An 18,286-nucleotide genomic window follows, 5' to 3' on the forward strand; every position below is an offset into this window, starting at 1 on the left:
GTGCTTTGTTTGCTGGTTAAAAAAATTGTTATTTTGTTACCTGCAGATGACATTACAGTATATATGTCTATGCCAGAAGACTGTTTATGGAAATTATCTGAAGTACTTACTAACTTTGGCAGATTTTCCTTGAACAACAGTAAAACAAATTAGATCAGGGCAGTAGCACTAGATCATGCCTCTTGTCACTATGTGAACACTGCCTCAAACTGTATGGTAATCTACTCATGGGAAGCAATTAGGAAGCTGAACAGGTGAGTATGTTAATGGAGCCAAATAGCAAAATATATGAGGAACTTACAAGGAAGGGGCAGAAGAATCATTGGATGCAAGCACTGCATTCTTTTTGTGCTTCCATGGTTGCTGTATGTATATCCGGCTTTTCCTGTTGGTGTCCCTCAAACTTTTGTGAGGTCAGTCAAGAATATGATGATTGTGGTTTATTATGGGTTGGAGTAAGTCTATGGCAACTTGGAAAATTTACCACTGCTGCAGGAATTAGGGGATGAAACGGGCCAAATCTTCAATTATAATTTGGAGCTGTAAAACAAAAATCTTATTTGCTTGGTCGGAGCTCATGTGAGGAGAGATGAATGCAGTTGATGTTCTTAGCATGTAAGAATCCATGGGAGACTGAGAAGGTAGCTGGGAGATAATATTTGGGGAAAACAGAGGAACTGCCTTATGGGATTAAGAAATTGATGCATTTGTTAAAAACAGTGTTTATTAAGCCATCCACAAAGTAATGGTTGAAGTCACTACTACCTATTGCAGAAGTGTAAAGGTTTATAGATGAATATTAGGTAACTGCCTTGAAGGGCCATTTTAAGCCAAGCCAATTACCTGAGATAAGCATCAAACCCACTGCCTTGTGTATTTGAGGTAAAGACCTTGACCATTAAGCCAAACTCACCCCATTTAAGTTATTACTACGCTAACTGTCATTGTGGACCAGTTTTAGATGATCCAATTTCCTTTAGTGAGAATCAAATCCTGTATCTTTTGTCTGCGAGGTAAATACCAAAATTATTATGCCAACCCCCTAATGGTTACAGTCTTAATATCAGATAGAGTATGATGATAGTGAAGAGTGAATATGGTCTGAGAAGGTGAAAATATAGGTAGACTAAAGTGATTGGGGGGGGGGTTAAATAACTGAGGATATTGGAATCAGTGAATAAATTGCTGTAATGAAATATACTGAGTCTAGAGTGTGAGGGGAGAGTAATAGCAGTTTGACTGATTAAGCATGTTGTCATGTTAGGGTCTAGCAGCGAAGCACCTTCTGAAAAGAGTCTAGTAAGAGGGTATGCAAATAACTGGACGATCTTAGATGAGCTTAAAACACAAATGTGGGAATGTCAAAATGTGCTAGAATGAGACCTAATTTAGCATTCTGGGTCCATGATGTAGAAAGATGGAGCCCTGAGTACAGTCCCACCGACCATAGTCTAACTAGCAGCTCAGGCATTGGAGGACCCAGAAAGGAGGGTGGGAAGCAGTGGCATTTTGCTTGCACATCTATGCCAGAAGGGAGGGAGGGGTTTCTGTCCATGATGAGACATATCCCCCAATGATGGGGAAGGAATCAAAATGATGAATCAGACTGCTGTTAGAGTTCTGTCTTTGAAGAGGAGGGTCAGGGTAATTGGCATTATGTGAACTGATACACATGATGTATCCCTTTCCAGTTAAGGCATTTAAAAAATCACTGGAATGCAAGACAGCATAAGTAATGCTGGCCACTGCTCTGCACCAGCCACCCCCACTACCTGACCTGCCACTGGTGTAGTCCTAATCCCGGAGGATAGTACTGGGAACATTAATGTAAAAAGAGCTATAAGAACAGCCCTGGAGAGCAGCTGATACTCAGCACACATAAAGGGGCCAAAATGGATTTGGAACTTTGGAGTTGGTTATGGATGCTGTTAAGACATAGCACCAGTTTAAGGAGATTTATAATCTTTTATGTCGATGGTTTGTATAAATATTTTATACCATGCATAGATTGAGTAGAATGTTCCAGGGAGTTAATTCCTTACATTGGTGATGTAAGTGGGGATCAGGGAACATATTTTTGGTCCTGTTCTCATTTAGATGAATTTAAAAAGATTACTCACTAGAAAAGTATTCCTTATAAGCAGTCTATTCCTGTTGGGGTGTGCTATAGAATTACATATATCTATGAACAAAATGACAATTGAGCCAGCCTGGTAGTGTAGAAGGATAAAGCCTTGGCTATGGCCTAAGCAACCAGAGTTTGATTACAAGGTCAGGCACTTGACAGAAGTAGCAAGAAGAATGGGTGTTCCCATCCTAGGAGGGAGGGGGTAAAGCCAGTCAGAAGCTGTAGCAGTCCATCAGAAGAAGGAAACAAGCCTGCCATCTATAGTCATGCATACAGTACACCAAGCCACCAACTGGTGGTAGCTTTCACCCAGCAAATGCAGTTGTGGAGGGGAAGGTGTTGTGGCTCCTGTGATGAAGGCGGTCACACTCTTCTTCCCACACAGGGGAGACATTAGAACAAAAAACAAAAATGTTCTCATTGCTAGAATGCCACTGAGGAAGCACTCAAGAAATCAACCCTTATGCTGCCTAAATGACAATCCCCCACCAGAAGGATTTGAAAAAAAAATTATCTTAAATCAGATTGAAGAGGCTTCCAAATGAATAGTCAAAACATGAAAAAATGAGAATTGCATAAAACAATAGTAACGAGAATGTCTAGCACTAGTTTGCCATCTTCTGGTGAGGATGTAGTACGGCTGAATATTGCAAAAAAAGGGTCTCAGAATAACTATCTGAATGGATGGTTGTCTTGACTCCTCTGAGAGAAAAGTAAGGGAGAAATAAATCATTTTCTGTATAAAGGAAAAGGAGAGGTTTAGAATGCAGGGTCAGGATTAACACGCAAAGTTTTAGAGTCTGATAGTCACTATGTCAAGTGCTGCACTTTCCGGGTATTACAGAAAATGAGTTTGGGATTAGTCAGTATGCCCTATTGCTTTATGTATAAATTTATATTTAGTTGTTGGTTGTAAAGTAGTTTATTCAGTAATGGTATATGATATTTGACGTGTGTTGAAAGGTAAATGTTTTGGCTGAAGGTTTCAAATTTGTCAGTGTAATATTAGCAACAGAAGGTACCAGTACTGTGATTTATTTAATAAACAATGTTTGTTAATAGGTGTCCATTATGTAGCCACTGATATGGATGAGATGGTGCTCCCATATAATAACAAAGGAGGTGCACTATTGTTGATCCAAGTACCTTGGAGATTTTAGACAAATGTGATGAAACTCAATTATAGCTAATGTCAATAAATTTATTAGGGAATATTTCTTCTGATGAATAATAATCTCAACCAATACATATACAAATTACCTAAAACAAATAAAATGCATTTAATGAAAAATAGAAGAATAAGAATAACTGTTTTACTGTCATGTGCAAGCACACCTTCTGGAATTGGCTTCTCTGCCTTGTTCTCCCAGAGTGCCAGGAACAGGTTGTGGCTCGCTTGGACTAGAATAAGTGAGCGACTGGATAATAAAGGAATGAAAAAATGATTTAGTCATTGATTTGTATATATAGTTTGCTAACTAAGATTAATGTAATGATTCCAGAAAGACAGATTTCATACAATACCTAGGTGCAAGGCATAAAGTTTGAATATGCAGATAATGCAAGCAAGAATGCAACAAATCACATAATGCTGAACAAGCAGGAGTATACATATGATAATGTAAATGAGTGATAGGTAAAAATGAGTACCTTGGCTTTATTATCATGAGTTTAAGATTTTTAGTCCTGATGTAGACACGATTTTTATTAAGGTGAATGGAATATGTTAATCTTATTGGTTAGTTTGCGAGTGCATTCAATCTGAAGCTGCTGCTAATAAAAGAGACTAGATATATTTAAAAAATGACGTTGGAGAATGGGCTTGGTAAGTGAGTCAGTTTCAAATAATGGTGTACAGGAAAAGAATGACTCTTCTGTTATACCAGTGTCATTAGAGCAACATTTGGACTTGTTAATGAGGTGCTGTGAAAGTTTAGACATCAACTACTTGTATGGTTGGATATCTCACGGTGAGGAGGATGACCCCAAAAGTTTTCAACTAAAGCCAGAGAAAGAGTAGTCACTGCAGTATGAGTTGTTATGAGGCTTTTTAAGAGTGATGATGCCATCTGATTGGGATATAAAGTCATGCACTAATATGGAAAGGGTAAATCTGCTGAAAAGGAAAGGTTATGCTTCAAGATTCAGGAGTTTAAGGAGGAGCAAGTCCAGCAAGACGTCTGCTCATTCCATAACTGGAACCTATGTTACATTTATTAAAAGTGTACAGTGGTGTTTTGGTGTATTATGTGGCAGGCTAGGAAGATATTTAAATAGAATCCATTGATTATAACAGTGAGCATTTTTTTCTGTGCTGAAACACCTTTAGAAAAAATCCAGTATCTAGTTCTAGTTGCAATAGTAGTATATATTTTACAGTGGTACTCCTGTCTTCAAGGTAGAAAAACTGGGACATTTGTTCCAAGCCCAAAGAAATTGATTATTAATTTAGCTTTGGTTAATTAGTATTCAAAAATAAGGGACTGGTCAAGCTAAATGTCAAGATATTTGAAGTGAATTGTGGCCTGAAATCTTGAATTAATTTAGGTCACCTATAGTGCAATATAGGATACACATTTTAATTCTTGTTTAGTTTCAAATATTGTAAGTAAAGGTCTGAGGAAGTAGGCTGCTGTTGAGAAGCAGGAGATATTTTATGGCTGTTTATAATGGATTTTGATATTGAATTGATAAGGTGGGGAGTGCTAAATGACCAGGTCATCTGCATAAATAATTGTGACCTTTAGGGTAATCAAGGTAATAAATAAATAATAAATAGTGAGAGAAGGAATAACTACAACATTAAGCAATCTTAAGGAGAGCTGTGGGAAAGAATAAAAGTCCATTTTTGAGTTAAAAGGACCCTTTCAAAAAACAACTGTAGTTGTCTAGTTCTAGTACTAGAGCCATCTGGAAGTACAGCTGATTTACAGCGATTGTGTTTGACTAAGTCAGTAGCTTTTGTGGGGTCGGTAAATAATGCACCTGTGAGGTATACTTTGTCCATATTTAGTGCAATATCACCTGTTAATGTTCACTGTGCGGTCAGTCTGCTTTTCCTGGTTCAGAATGCGGAACAGCAACTGGAAAATACTTTTAGGTACAGAACAGTTTGGTTGTGAATAATCTTTTCTAGAACTGGAAGTAATGAGATAGGTCTACAGTAAGAAGAAGAGTTAGGTACTGCATTTTTGGGAATTGGCCTTGATAATGGCAATTTTCCAAATGGCATGCAGTACATTTTGGTTAATTGATAAACATGTGGAAGACTGGCTGAAAAATATGATCCAACTATAATAAAATATAGGCTGAGAAACAATATGAGTTAGGAATACTGCTGTTAAGGGCTTTATCAATGTGATTGAAATTCTGTGTGGTTAGATTATTTTGAAGTATTTTGAAGAAAATTAAGAGAATATGAAAGGTTGTGTTGAGCACTACTGGAAGAGAAAGAGTGGGATGATAATATTGAAGGTAACATGTCAGTTTAGTAGCAACTAGTAAAACAAATACCTGTAGATCGAGGAAATATTGCTAAAACAACTTTCAATGATGGTGGACTTTTTTTCTCAGCTGCTGTGCAACCTTGGAGTATGTGTATATAAATCTGGGGGTATCTCCCCCATGCAGGGGTTCAGTGGATCTTGCATCTCTGTAAAATATTACATTCAAGGCTTGACAAAAGTTGTTTCAGCTTTTTTTTGCTCTATCGGCATTCTTTTTAATTGCTGTTCAGAGAATGAAATTATTCCATTTGAAAGGATACTTTTCCCAAGGATTCGGGTCAGCAATAAAGCAAGCAGAAGAAAGAAGCACTGCAGACTGTAGTACATGAGTGAACAGCAGGGCTCAGGAACAAATGCTGAATGTGTGACAAAGACAAGAACCAGGGCCCTGCTCATTCCTGGCAGCGGCAGTTTGGGGAAACATTCTGGGCATGTGGCTGCTGAGGTTCCCATACGTCCACAGCTGTGTGCACAGACAGTGAGACCAATAATATTCAGCTGGAAAATGTCATCCAATTTCATCAGACAGCAATGACCCAGAGGGATAGGTTGATGGTTGTGACTGCTTCAGCTTTCACTAAGAACAGGCATCCTGTGGAAAGTTATACTGGGGCTGCATTGACAAACGACATGGTGCAGTGGAAGGAGTTTAACACTTGGCATAGTAACTGGAGAGGAGTTAGTGAAGGCTATGGTGTATCACCACCCACCCAGACCAGAGAAAGTGGAGGCAGTGTGTAGACAGTAGTTAAAACAGAAGTATCCACTTCCAATGATGCCTTAATCAGCTTAGTCTCTAAGTGTACCCAAGAGTGCAATAGTGAGGCAGCTATTCTAGAAATGAGCATTACAAAAACTTCTTATATGCAGAAAATGGAAAGGACAAAGAATGGAGAAAAACACCTTCAATACATTATAAGATATTGCATCTGAGGATGTGTGAAGCTCCATTCAGACACCTTTATTGTGCTGCACTGTGTGGGGGAGGGTGGCAGAAACTACAATTTATCTTGAACACAGAAGACAATAATTAGCTGCCTGGGATGCATTCCTGCTTGACTGATGGATGTCACTTTCCATGCAGCTATTTGCCGACAGTTTTATAGTAATGGATTTCTAGGGAGTAGGTCCAATGCCAGGCACAGACCATTACTATATTGTTTAATGTTTTGCAAAAAAAAAAGTCTATGATTTATATATTTACCTGTTAATGTTTTGCAAAAAAAAACAATCTATGATTATATATTTACCTATCTAGTGGGTTTGGGTAAGGACATGAGGGATGCTTTGGCTCCACAATATAAACTGATGGACTTTAAAAGGGCAGTATTTAATGCTGCACATGGTGCAGTTTGCACTGCCAATGTGCATATGTGCTCATTTCACCTGGAGCAAGTACTGAGACACTAGGTACAGAAGTTTGGCCTCACCCTTAAGTATGATGCCTAACCATATTTCCAGATGCCTTTTTAAAGAGTTCTTGCACTGGCATGAACCATTCCTTGGCAGTTTGCTAAACAACTTTATAGAGGGGCATCCAAAGCACTATGGTACACACCTCCTCCAGACCGCCATTAGCTCTTCTTTTCATGTTCTGCCACATGGAGAAGATTCCTGCCTTTTTCTTCCTTGTAAATAATATAGCATGTAGGTATGACATCTCTCACTTCTTACTGTATGTAGATCCCATTCCATAGCTCTCCACAAGCTGCTTACTCTGGTTTATTATAAACAGAATAATAAGGGTGGCCTTAATGAGTCCATGCTGGGTGGTTTGCTGCCTTTCCATAAGTGATTCCTTTGAGTTCAGTGTGGAGATGCTCTTAGCAAAATCACGGCTCAGAAGGATACCTAAGAAGTGTGGGACTACCTACAGGCACTATCACACCACATTCATCTGTAACACCATTGACAGCTGCCCACTAAGCCCTCCTGCAGTGTTATTCTTCCACATACGTGGCCTTTCATTAGTGGAATGCCTCAGCATCTCTTTGAGCTCTTACCACTTAGCCTACCTACCTGCTTGAGTTTGCTATTTGTTACAGTTGACTCCTGTCAACTAAAGCACCACAGTACCTGTCCAGCCTCTAGTTCCCTGATTATTGGAGTGCTGTATATGGACCTGTGTCTCCCCAAAGTTTGCATTAACTGCACATCTGCTTGGGATGTGTGCAGTATTTGTATATTGTTACTAACTGTACATTACTATTGGACTTGCTGTACTGCTGTATTTCTTGAATACTATGGTCAGACCTTGACTTGCACTGCTGTGGCAATATGTTTGCCAAATCTCTGTTTCTGGCCTACTACAGTCTGCCCTGTGTGTGGAAGATGTTTACTGTGGGTTCTGCATGCAGTCCTCCTTTCATTTCTTGACTGTCCAGTGGTGATTGATTCAAGTGGCTGCTTTCAACACATTTGGGGATTTGTGCAGCTCATGGATTTTGGTGGGTGTGTACTAAATCTGTCTTCAGGGACTTCTTCTCTATGTCCTGTTTGAGGAGGATGTCAACTGTATGGTCATCACAGACTGATTGCTGCCCCACTTTATTTTCTGACCTTCTGTTGGTGGCTGGTGAATCTGCCTATTTTTTACACACTATGGACTTGTGTGGATTCTGCGCTTTGGTGTGTCCTGCTACATTCATGATGCACTGTCTTTTTCCTTTGAAGTGCTATATGCCTTTGCATTGTGGACTGGGGAAACTTGGAGATGAAACACCTACTTAATCTAAGTAAAAGTTTGTCCATTCAGTCCTCTTTGGTCTGCATTTTAATAGTTTATGTTTTGGAGACCTGTTTATCAACAGCTTTTAGCTTCTTTTAGTAGTGACAGTTAAACTGTTGATATTGTTGTAGTAATGTATTGAGTGTTACACTAATATTTGTTAGTTTTACAGTTTATACTTTAATTATTTAATGTTATTTAATTTGGATTTTTTATTTTCAGGGTCATTTTGCTTCTAATGCCATTATCCAAATGGTTGGTTGCAGTTTGTCTTTTTTAATTTTAAGTAAACTTTCTTTTTTTTATTTCAGTTATGGTAGAAATAATCTCTAGGGGTTTTATGTATAGGACTATAGCATTTATTTTATTTTACTTTTTTGTTCAAGTGTATATTTTGTGCAGGTACTGTGTGAATTTTTTAAGTGTGAAATGAACTGACCTAGATTTTCTGTAGAATGGGAATGAACATGTAAAGAATGGTGAAATATCTATACTTAATACCTGATAAAAATATTTAGAACAACCCACCTTTATGAGTGTCCATTGTTAGGAAATATAACTTAGTGGCTCTGTTCTGCATTGCCAGAAATAATAACATTTGTACTGTACTTTAGAGGAAAAGGTTTCACAATGCGTTGTGGATTCATTTGTCATAAACAGGATTCCCTAAGTCTACAGGGCAAGACATTTAATGTATTATGCAAAACAAAAACAAAAAAACTTCAGTTTCAACATTTTTACCTTTTTTTGGATCAGAATAGTTTTTCCCACTGACTTCAGTAAGCCGTGTTAATTGCCTAAGATTCTACTGAATAGAGCTTTTGGTAGTTTGAGTAGGTTCTTATGAACAGAGTCTCATGGGTGGTTTTCTACTGTAGTTCTAAGGTATTTTTATTTTTTTATTTTGTTTTTTGTGTGTGTGTGTGTGTGTGTGTGTGTGTGTGTCAGAAAATCTTTTGGGCTTCCCCTGTGTGTTCAAAGACATTAAGTTAATTAAGGTTTCGACCAAATAAAACAAATTAGTCAGAGTTTCTACTCAATGAAAACAATAAAAAACTACCAAATATATGGTTATGTCTTATAATTCAGGTGATGTTGTAAGGAAACCTTAATTTAAAAAAAGTCTGTTTTCCAACTCCAGTAGTAGTGTAACGTGATGATCCATTGTTAGTAATCGTGTATTATCTGGGTAATTCTGTTTGTTTGGCTTTAACAAGAAGCAACAAAAAGCTCTTCTTACAAGTTTAATCTCTAAAGGGTAAGAAGTGCCAAAATAAATCATGCATGTCCATATTACACTCTATAACATAAATGTTATTCTTTCTTTTTTTCAGTTTGCAGGAAAATGCAATTGGAGATGAGGGAATCATTGCTCTGTCTACAGCCCTAAAGATGAATACAACACTCACATCACTCTAGTAAGTGAAAACGGATTCAGAACCCTGTCTGTCTGTGTACTACCTGCATTCACCCAAGGGTGTAGCCAGGTATACACTTAGTACTCTGCAGTGTACATTTCTGTTGCATCACTCAGAAACATTGTAACTTTTTACAGGACATATTATTTTTTAACTATCAAAATGAATGCCTCAAACAACAAGTACATAACTTGCTGACAGAGAGGACTGCAAATCTAAAAACAATATCCTTAATAGTTTTAGAGAGAATCGCTGAAAACAATGAGTACATTTATTACCTACAAGGGGGGCAACATTTTGAAAGATGTAAAACTAAAGACAAAGGTCAAGAAACTGCAAAGGTGAGGCTCCAGCACGATGACTTCAAAGTAATCAAATGTATAACCAAAATTTCGAATTTTCTCCAGGAACAAATCAAGGATCTGGATTCCACTCGGCTGCAACACAGTTTTATTGGTGCACAAGCGCTTTCACAAACAGCTTCTTCAGGTGTATAACAACCATTAAAACACACACACCTTATATAATGCTTAAAATCAGTCACATGACTCTGACAGTTTTAAAGACATCTATACATTCTAAATATTGATCCTCTTATGAAAACTTACAGAATCTAAAAATACATATAAAAATATGAAGAATATGTTAAAAATATATATATATAAGTGTGGATGAGAATCAATGTTTTATCTATTCAACTGTCTCTTTTTCAACACTGGTCTTATGGGGACAGAATCATTTAGTCCATGCCCTGAACTAGCCCTTAGCCTAATAATCCAATCAGCTTCCTTTTCCTCAGTCCTTGCTTTAATATCACCCCCTCTTATATCAATAAATGTTCTACATAAGACAACTAATTTAAGATTCTGTAAGTTTTTATAAGACGATCAATATTTAGAATGTATATATGTCTTTAAAACTGTCACTGGAGTGGAATCCAGATCTTTGATTTGTTCCTGGAGAAAATTCGAAATTTTGGATATACATTTGATTACTTTGAAGTCGCTGTGCTGGAGCCTCACCTTTGCAGTTTCTTGACCTTTGTCTTTATTTTTACTTGTGGATTTTTTGCATATCTCTGCAAAGGTGCCTTGTACAAATTGGGTCGTTTACTTTATATTTTGAAAGATGTGTTCATTTGTTTGAAGTGCTAGGTGGGTTGAGGGGACAGCAAAAGAAGTTTGAGTACAGAATGGAGTTTTCTGACTATACCCTGCATGCACCCATCCTTAGTAATGGGTATGTCCTATAAACTCATACTAAAGATACAAATGTTTTAAGCACCACTCCATGTTTGAGTTTCTGAAATTATAATAAAGCAACACTATGTTGGAGAAACAATATTATGCTTAAAGTAGGCTGACTTAAATGCTTTCCAATGACATCTTATGTCTACATGTTAAATGGCTCTGTGTTCCAGTATTTCATTTGAAGCATGACAGGTAACTATTGCAGCCAATTGGCCAACATATTTAAAGAACATTGTTTTTTGTAAATTTTTTGCAGTCTTCTACTAGACAAAGACTGGGATTTTTTCTTAAAATAAAACCTGAAAAGCAGACACAAGTTTAGTGTGCCTGTCCCCATGTATATTAAAAACAAATGAGCAATATGCAAAAAATGTGAATCATTTGTCACTGCTGAGTGCACAGCAAGCTGCATTGCTAGGTTGAGCTATGGAACAGAACACAAAGCAGCAAATTTCCAAGAATAGCATCCAAAGGGCACAAAGTAAACTACCATGGATCTAATAAAAAAGAAACTTACTATGTGAATACCAACGAAAATTCATTCATCCTAATAAAATTAAAATTCCTAGTGCACCTGCGCTTTAGACAGAAGTGAATTTATCCCCATAAGAATGCCCAGAATGTGGTCAGTATGTTGTTGCTGATTTTACTGCCATCTGTGAACCACTCTAAATGTTCACTCCACCTCCCACCCCTACGAAGCACAGTAATGTTTTAGAAGTAGCATGTACTGGGATTTTCCAGCTGTTTACAGTAATGTTACCTTGATTATTCTGTTTTATATTTAACTAGATATTTAAGAAGGTCATGACTAAAAATACAGTTTTGTGGCCCAGTCCACCTACTTAAACACAAACATAAATAAATAATACATTTAAAAGTAATCATTCTTCATCCTGTACCATATACCATTGACTCAAGTAATAGGTGTATTTATTTCATATATTATATATATATATATATATATATATATATATATATATATATATATATATATATATAGGGTCTATATTATATCCTTGAATGCTTAAAAAAGCAAACACTGATTGATCGAACCTATTTTCATAAAACTGCAAAATATCGAAGCAGCAGAAACTTGAATTTTTTCCTAGGGAAAGAATTCGGTTGTCCGTTTCTGTTGCTTCGGTATTTTCAGTGTTATGGTGGAAAGTTACCGGTTGGATTCAGGTAAGTGTGAGATTGTGTGGATGTGAGTGTTAGGGTGATTTAGGTGAGTTAGGGTTAGGGCTCGGGTTAGGTGTGTGTGCAATTGAGTGGACATGAGGGTTAGGGCAGATTTAAGTGAGTTAGGGTTAGGGAGCGGGTGAGGTGAGTGTGCGATAGTGACGGACCTTAGGGTTAGGGTTTGGGTTAAGGTAAGTGGGTAGTTAGTGGTGTGGGCATAGTTTAGTGTAGGGTTAAGTATCAGATTTTAGGTGTATGTGTGTAGATTTCTGTTTGTTTGGTGTGCTTGTGTTGTGTGTATGTGTTTTGGATCAGTGATTTTTTTTCCCTAGGAAAAAAATCCCTGATCTGACAGTTCGAGATTGTAAGTTTTCACTTAAATTAGGTCGAACAATCAGCGTTCGCTTTTTTAAGCGTTCGATGATATAATATAGACTCTATATATATATATATATATATATATATATATATATATATATATAAATTTTGCAATATGGTTATTCTGGACAGACATGTAAATAGTCATGTTCCTCCAGTATTTGTATAGGTTAAAGTACAGAGATCCAATACTTTTAGTCATCATATAGAGTTTTCCAAATTCTTTCACGTTGAAATGTATCCAGATTGAAATGCATCTCAGTTCAGCATAAATATGGCAACAGTTTCATACTATAATATTGTCGGAATTGTACTAGACTTTCTAACTCACACAAATAAGCTATTAGCATTGAAGGGGAAATGATACAGCTCCGTAATAACTTAATTTAAAAGTAGATATATGATAGTGAGATCATTGCAGCTGGACTTATTCATGTGAATGAGAAATAGTGTAACAACAAGTAGATGTTGGTAATTTACCAAATTTTCTACAGTCATATGTTCTAGCGAGTGGCACTGCAGTCTCAAGCTGGGGCAGTTACAATGCAGCCGGTTTATAAAAGATGGCAATCTACATGCCACCACTCTCTTATTGTTGGCCACGGCAGGGACATAGCACACACTAACAACTAATACTGTAGCTAGCTAGAGAAGCCAGAGGTGGAAAAACTAATGTAGAGATTTGCACTCAGAAAATCTGCAAAACATTCCATATGTAAAGTCACACAAAAGGAATGAAACATGCATTTTAATCAACTTCTAATATGTGGTGATCTTAAAAAAACTAATATCTTCACAGACTAAGATATTCCTATAGAGGCAGAAATAAATATGTAGACTAAAGAAAGGGTGCAGGTTTTGGTATGCCAGCTACTACACTCGATATGCACTGAGTTACAGAAGGTAGGGGGGGGTCTGTCTTGCAGCAAGGATCCTGTTATTTGTACATGAGCTTATAGACTCCATAAGAGTGGTTTGACGTACTATTCCCTGCATGTATCCTTTACTCCTATACTGTGCATCCAGCTTGTAATATACTGAAAAAGTCTGAATGGATGACAGTGTGGCAACATCATGGATACACTGAGCAGATACATTCCTAAAGAAGTTTGCAGTGGTACCTGTTCATCTGGCAGAGAGGGTATTAATCTTTCTAGATAATGTCCTGTACTTATATTAACAGAAAACAATGCAGTCAGCCAATCACATTGAAAGGGTCCGCCTGGTTACTGGATGCATCTCTTCAACTTTAATGAAAGGAGCAACTAATTGGTCAGTCTCCTTGCTAGACTTTTCCTTAGTAAATAAGTCAGAGTTGTGTGAGCATCCATGAAGTGCAAACATTTATTAGCATTTGTTTTCCTGCTTGTATAGAAAACTGGGAGCTGAATACACTGCTGTAATGTAATTGCACACACCACTTTAGGCATAAAGGAGGGAGATTTTTTTTAAATAAAGACTTTCTTTCCTTGTAAATGACTATATAAAGCACTATAAGGTTTGTACTTCAGCATTCATTCTAAAGGAACTTAGGGCTGCTAGAAAAAGGGTCTTTCAAGACAAATCTCTCAAGTTAATTGAAAAGATTGGCTCTAAAAGAAATAAAGTCATCCATCTTAAGCTAAAACCACTGGACATCTGAGAAGTCTTAAATGTAAATACCATTAAGGAACCACCTAACAAATGTGTCTTTAATTAAATGGTGGCTTAAAAGGTAAACGTGACAGAAAAAGGCTGGCATATATAAGTAAGCAAAGACTGTATTAAAAAAGGGGTACAAGACAGTATAAAATTAAGGAACTGGAACAGTTTCAATGTTAGGGTCAAATTTTGACACCATGTAGAAGTCTAACCACTTCTGAGACATGTCTTGGAGTATTTTATCATTTAATCCATTTTAAAATGGACAGAACCTCATTAGAGAGCAAATGATTTTTAGGGATTAGAGATTCCATTGCCATTAGAATGTGAATTATGAGAGTGGACTAGAAAACATACCATGTTTTTTTAGAATAAAAATTAATTACTGGTACTAATATATGAATTAGCAGGGTGAACCATAAATGTTTTGGCCAGAATAGAGTGATTACAGTCAGATTTGTTTTTCACTTTTTGCCTTAAAAATGGTTATCAGTGAGGAAAGAGGGAATATAAACATTAATCATTCTTTTCTGGTACTAGAAAGTGGGATAGTATATAGTAGAACATGAAGTGATACAAACAGGCCTACCACTGCACAACCCCAAATTTTATTGTGTCCTGTAACATACCCCTTTTCAGATTCCCCTCATAAGTGAACATTTTCTGCTTAGAATGTCTGTTGTTCAGTTTTGGTGGTGTGTGATATAAAAAAGTTATGTACTCACTACAATGTTCCGTCTGTGTTGTCCATTTTCATTCTTCCTCAACTGATGGGTTTGGATGCGAGACTTGGATCCAACTCGGGCACTTCTACCAAATCTTCAGAGCCAAAAACTCTCAAGCTCCTCCCTTTACCCATAATGCCCCACCAACCTAACATACCTCAGATCGAGTTTGCTGCCTCTAGATATAAAGGGACTACATGTTAAAAAAGTTAACGAAGACAAGAAAGAAAAAGGAAGCTGGAGCTCAAACAACAAAGGTTCCTGTAAAAAAAAAGCTCTTAGGTCTTTCCAGAAGGAAGTTGAGGAAGAATGAAAATGCACAACACACATGGAACATTATGGTGAGTACATACATTTTTTATCTGATGTCCTTTTCATTCATTCCTCAACTGATGGGTCAGAGACCTCAGCTACTCAAACCTTGGGTGGCCCTCATGGAAGGATATTCCGACTACTATAGAGCCAAAGGCAGCTCTGTTCCTGGAAACCAAATCCAATTTGTAATGACCAGTAAAAGAGTGAGTATTAGTCCAAACTACAGCTTCAGAAATATCATCTAAGGAAGCCCTTGACCAAAAAGCTGAAAAGACCGCCATAGACATTGGGGAGTGAGCTCTAAGAAGCTTAGGCAAGAATAATCCTTTTTATGCTATAGGCAAAGGAAATAGAATCAGTTAACAATTTGGCCAAGGTAACTTTGGAAACTGTTTATCCAATCTGTTAAGAGAGAAGGAAACAAACAAATTAGTCAGTTTTCCTGAAGTCTTTGATTTAATAGATATAATAGCGAAGTTGTTTATGCACAGCCAATAGATGGAGCAAATACTTTCCCTTATTTGAAAAGTTTAGAAAGAAAACTGGGAAATTAATGACTGGGTTTATATGAGACTCAGAAGCTACCTTAGGCAAAACAAAATGGGTTGACCCACAAGGACATACTGTCTTTGTGGAAAACCAGGTAAGGATGTTTAGGAGATAGAGCCTGAAGTTCAGATATTCATTTAGCTGATTGATAGAGACCAGAAAAATGTTTTTCCAGGACAAAAATGTTTGATCTGTCCTAGCTGATGGTCCAAATGGAGTCTGGGTTAAAGCCTGAACTATAATAATTAAATCTCATAGAGGAGTATGATCCTTTAATGGAGGTCTAAGTAAAAATGCTCCTTAGAGAAAGGCTTTACAAAGTTTAGAGGAATCTAAGGTAGAGTTATTTTTGCCCAGTTTGAAGTTAGAATTGGCATCCATCTGGACTTAATAGTTGAAAAACTAGTGCCTTCATTGAAAATTGAAGCTAAAACTTCAAGAATAGATGGTACAGGTGCAGAAAAGGGGTCCAGATCCCTGCTAAGAGCCTAGAATACATATATCTTCCATTTTCTTTTGTAAATCCTTCTAGTATAAGTTTTTTGAGAAGATAACAAGATATGACAGACAGGGGAGGACAGCCTGAGCTGTCAAGCAATCAATGTAATTGGAGAAACCATGCAGTCAGTTTGAGGCCTGTTAAGTCTGAATGAGTCATCTCTGTTGAGTGAGACAGGAGGTCTGAAGTTGGATCCAGTATCGAGGGAGGAAGTAGAAGGTAAGGCCAGAGGAAAGGGAACCAAATCTGGTGCGGCCAGAAGGGAGAAATGAGGATTACTGTCTTCTTCAACCAGAATGCTTTCTGTAGAAATTTGGGAATGAGAGGCATTGGCGAGTAAGCATAATGGAGACCAAGGGGCCAAGTGTAGACTAGAGCATCTCTCTGTGACTCCCCCATTGGTAGGATCAGAGCAAAAAAAACGGCTGCACTTATTATTTAGGGGAGACGTGAAAAGACCACAGCATGGCTGACCCCATCGATAGAAAATTCTCTCTGCCACTCGTGAGGTATAAGAATGGATCTGCTTAGTTTGTCTGCAATCACGCTGGATTTCCCTGGAATGTGCATTGCTATTAGAGAGCTACCAGAAGAGATCGCCCATTGCCACACTGCTTCTCAACAAAGAAGATAAGAATTGGTTCCTCCCTGTTTTTTGATGTACCAGACCACTGATATATTGTCCATCTGAATGGCAACTGTCCCGGATGGGAAAGCTTCTTGAAAGGTCTGCAATGCTAGAAGAACTGCTCTCATTTCCAGGACACTGATATGCATCTTGGACTCTTCAGGAGACTGAGAACCTTGGACTGTCCTTCCCAAGTATTGCCCCCACCCCATTTGTGAGGTGTCTATGGTCACCATGGCTGTGGGCAGGGGGAAAACAAATGGATGACCTTCCAAGATTTCATTTGAATGAATCCAGCAAAGAAGATACCTTTTGCATGCCTGTGTGATCTTGACTGGAGCAATTAAAGGATGCTGAAGAATGACAACTGGGTTAACAGGGTCCACTGAAATATTTGCATGTGAAACCTAGCCAGAGGAATGAGAGTGATAGCAGCTCCCATGGATCCCAATGCTTGTAAAATAAGTTGCACTGGAAGAGAAAAATGTTGAAGTACTTTCCTGACCTCGGACATCAGTGCCTGAATTCGAACAGAAGGGAGAGAAGCTATCTGACTGTCCAGATGAGCACTTATGAACTCCAGACTCTGCACAGGTGTGAGTTGCAATTTGTTGTAATTGACTGTGATGTCTAGATGGATGCACAACTGGAGCAGGTAGTCCCTTGCTTATAGGACTCAATGCCTGGTTGGGGCAGATAGAAGCCAGTTGTCTAAGTATGAAAACACTCAGAATCTCAGCAATCTCAAGTGAGCTGCTACCACTGCCATGCATTTCATGAACACCCTGGGGGCTGTGGTGAGACCAAAGGGCAGTATTCCAAACTGGTAATGACTGGGTCCCAGCTGGAAGCACAGATATCTTCTGGAACTCCTGTTCATTTTGATGTGATGCCCTGAAGATCTATCGAGCATACACAATCATCCATTTGCAGAAGAGGTAAAATGGACTAAATTGTGACAGTCCAAAACCTTGAATATTGCATAAACTGATGCAGTTTGCTTAGATCCAGAACTGGTCTCAAGTCCCCTGTCTTTTTTGGCAACAAGAAGAATCTTGAATAATTCCCAGATCCTCTCTGTTCTGTGGTTACCTCTTGGATGAATCTTTTCGAACAGCTTTTTTATTTGTAATGCTGCTTCTTCCCTCTGATTAGATGGAACATGAGGAATTATTTTCATTTTCTAATGAGGGGATTTGGGAAAATGGTGTGATATAACCTCTGGACATAATTCTCTGCACCCAGGAATCTTTTGTTATAGATAGCCAGGCTCATTGGTGCTGACACAAGCATCCCCCGACTGCCTGCAGAGGGTAACAGTTAGATTTCCCTTCAG

At 37.9% G+C, this 18,286-nt stretch overlaps 1 protein-coding gene across 1 annotated transcript in view; it reads left to right on the forward strand.

Annotated features, from left to right (window-relative positions):
* Nucleotides 1-18,286, forward strand: part of NLRC3 (NLR family CARD domain containing 3) — a 778,434-nt gene that overhangs the window by 639,723 nt on the left and 120,425 nt on the right. Inside the window, exon 15 of the mRNA XM_044089322.1 lies at nt 9,697-9,780. Coding sequence (XP_043945257.1) covers nt 9,697-9,780 — 84 coding nt within the window. The remainder of the gene's footprint in view (nt 1-9,696; nt 9,781-18,286) is intronic.

Source organism: Protopterus annectens, chromosome 12.part0, assembly GCF_019279795.1.
Source record: "Protopterus annectens isolate FY-2018-M chromosome 12.part0, PAN1.0, whole genome shotgun sequence".
Taxonomy (NCBI): domain Eukaryota; kingdom Metazoa; phylum Chordata; order Ceratodontiformes; family Protopteridae; genus Protopterus; species Protopterus annectens.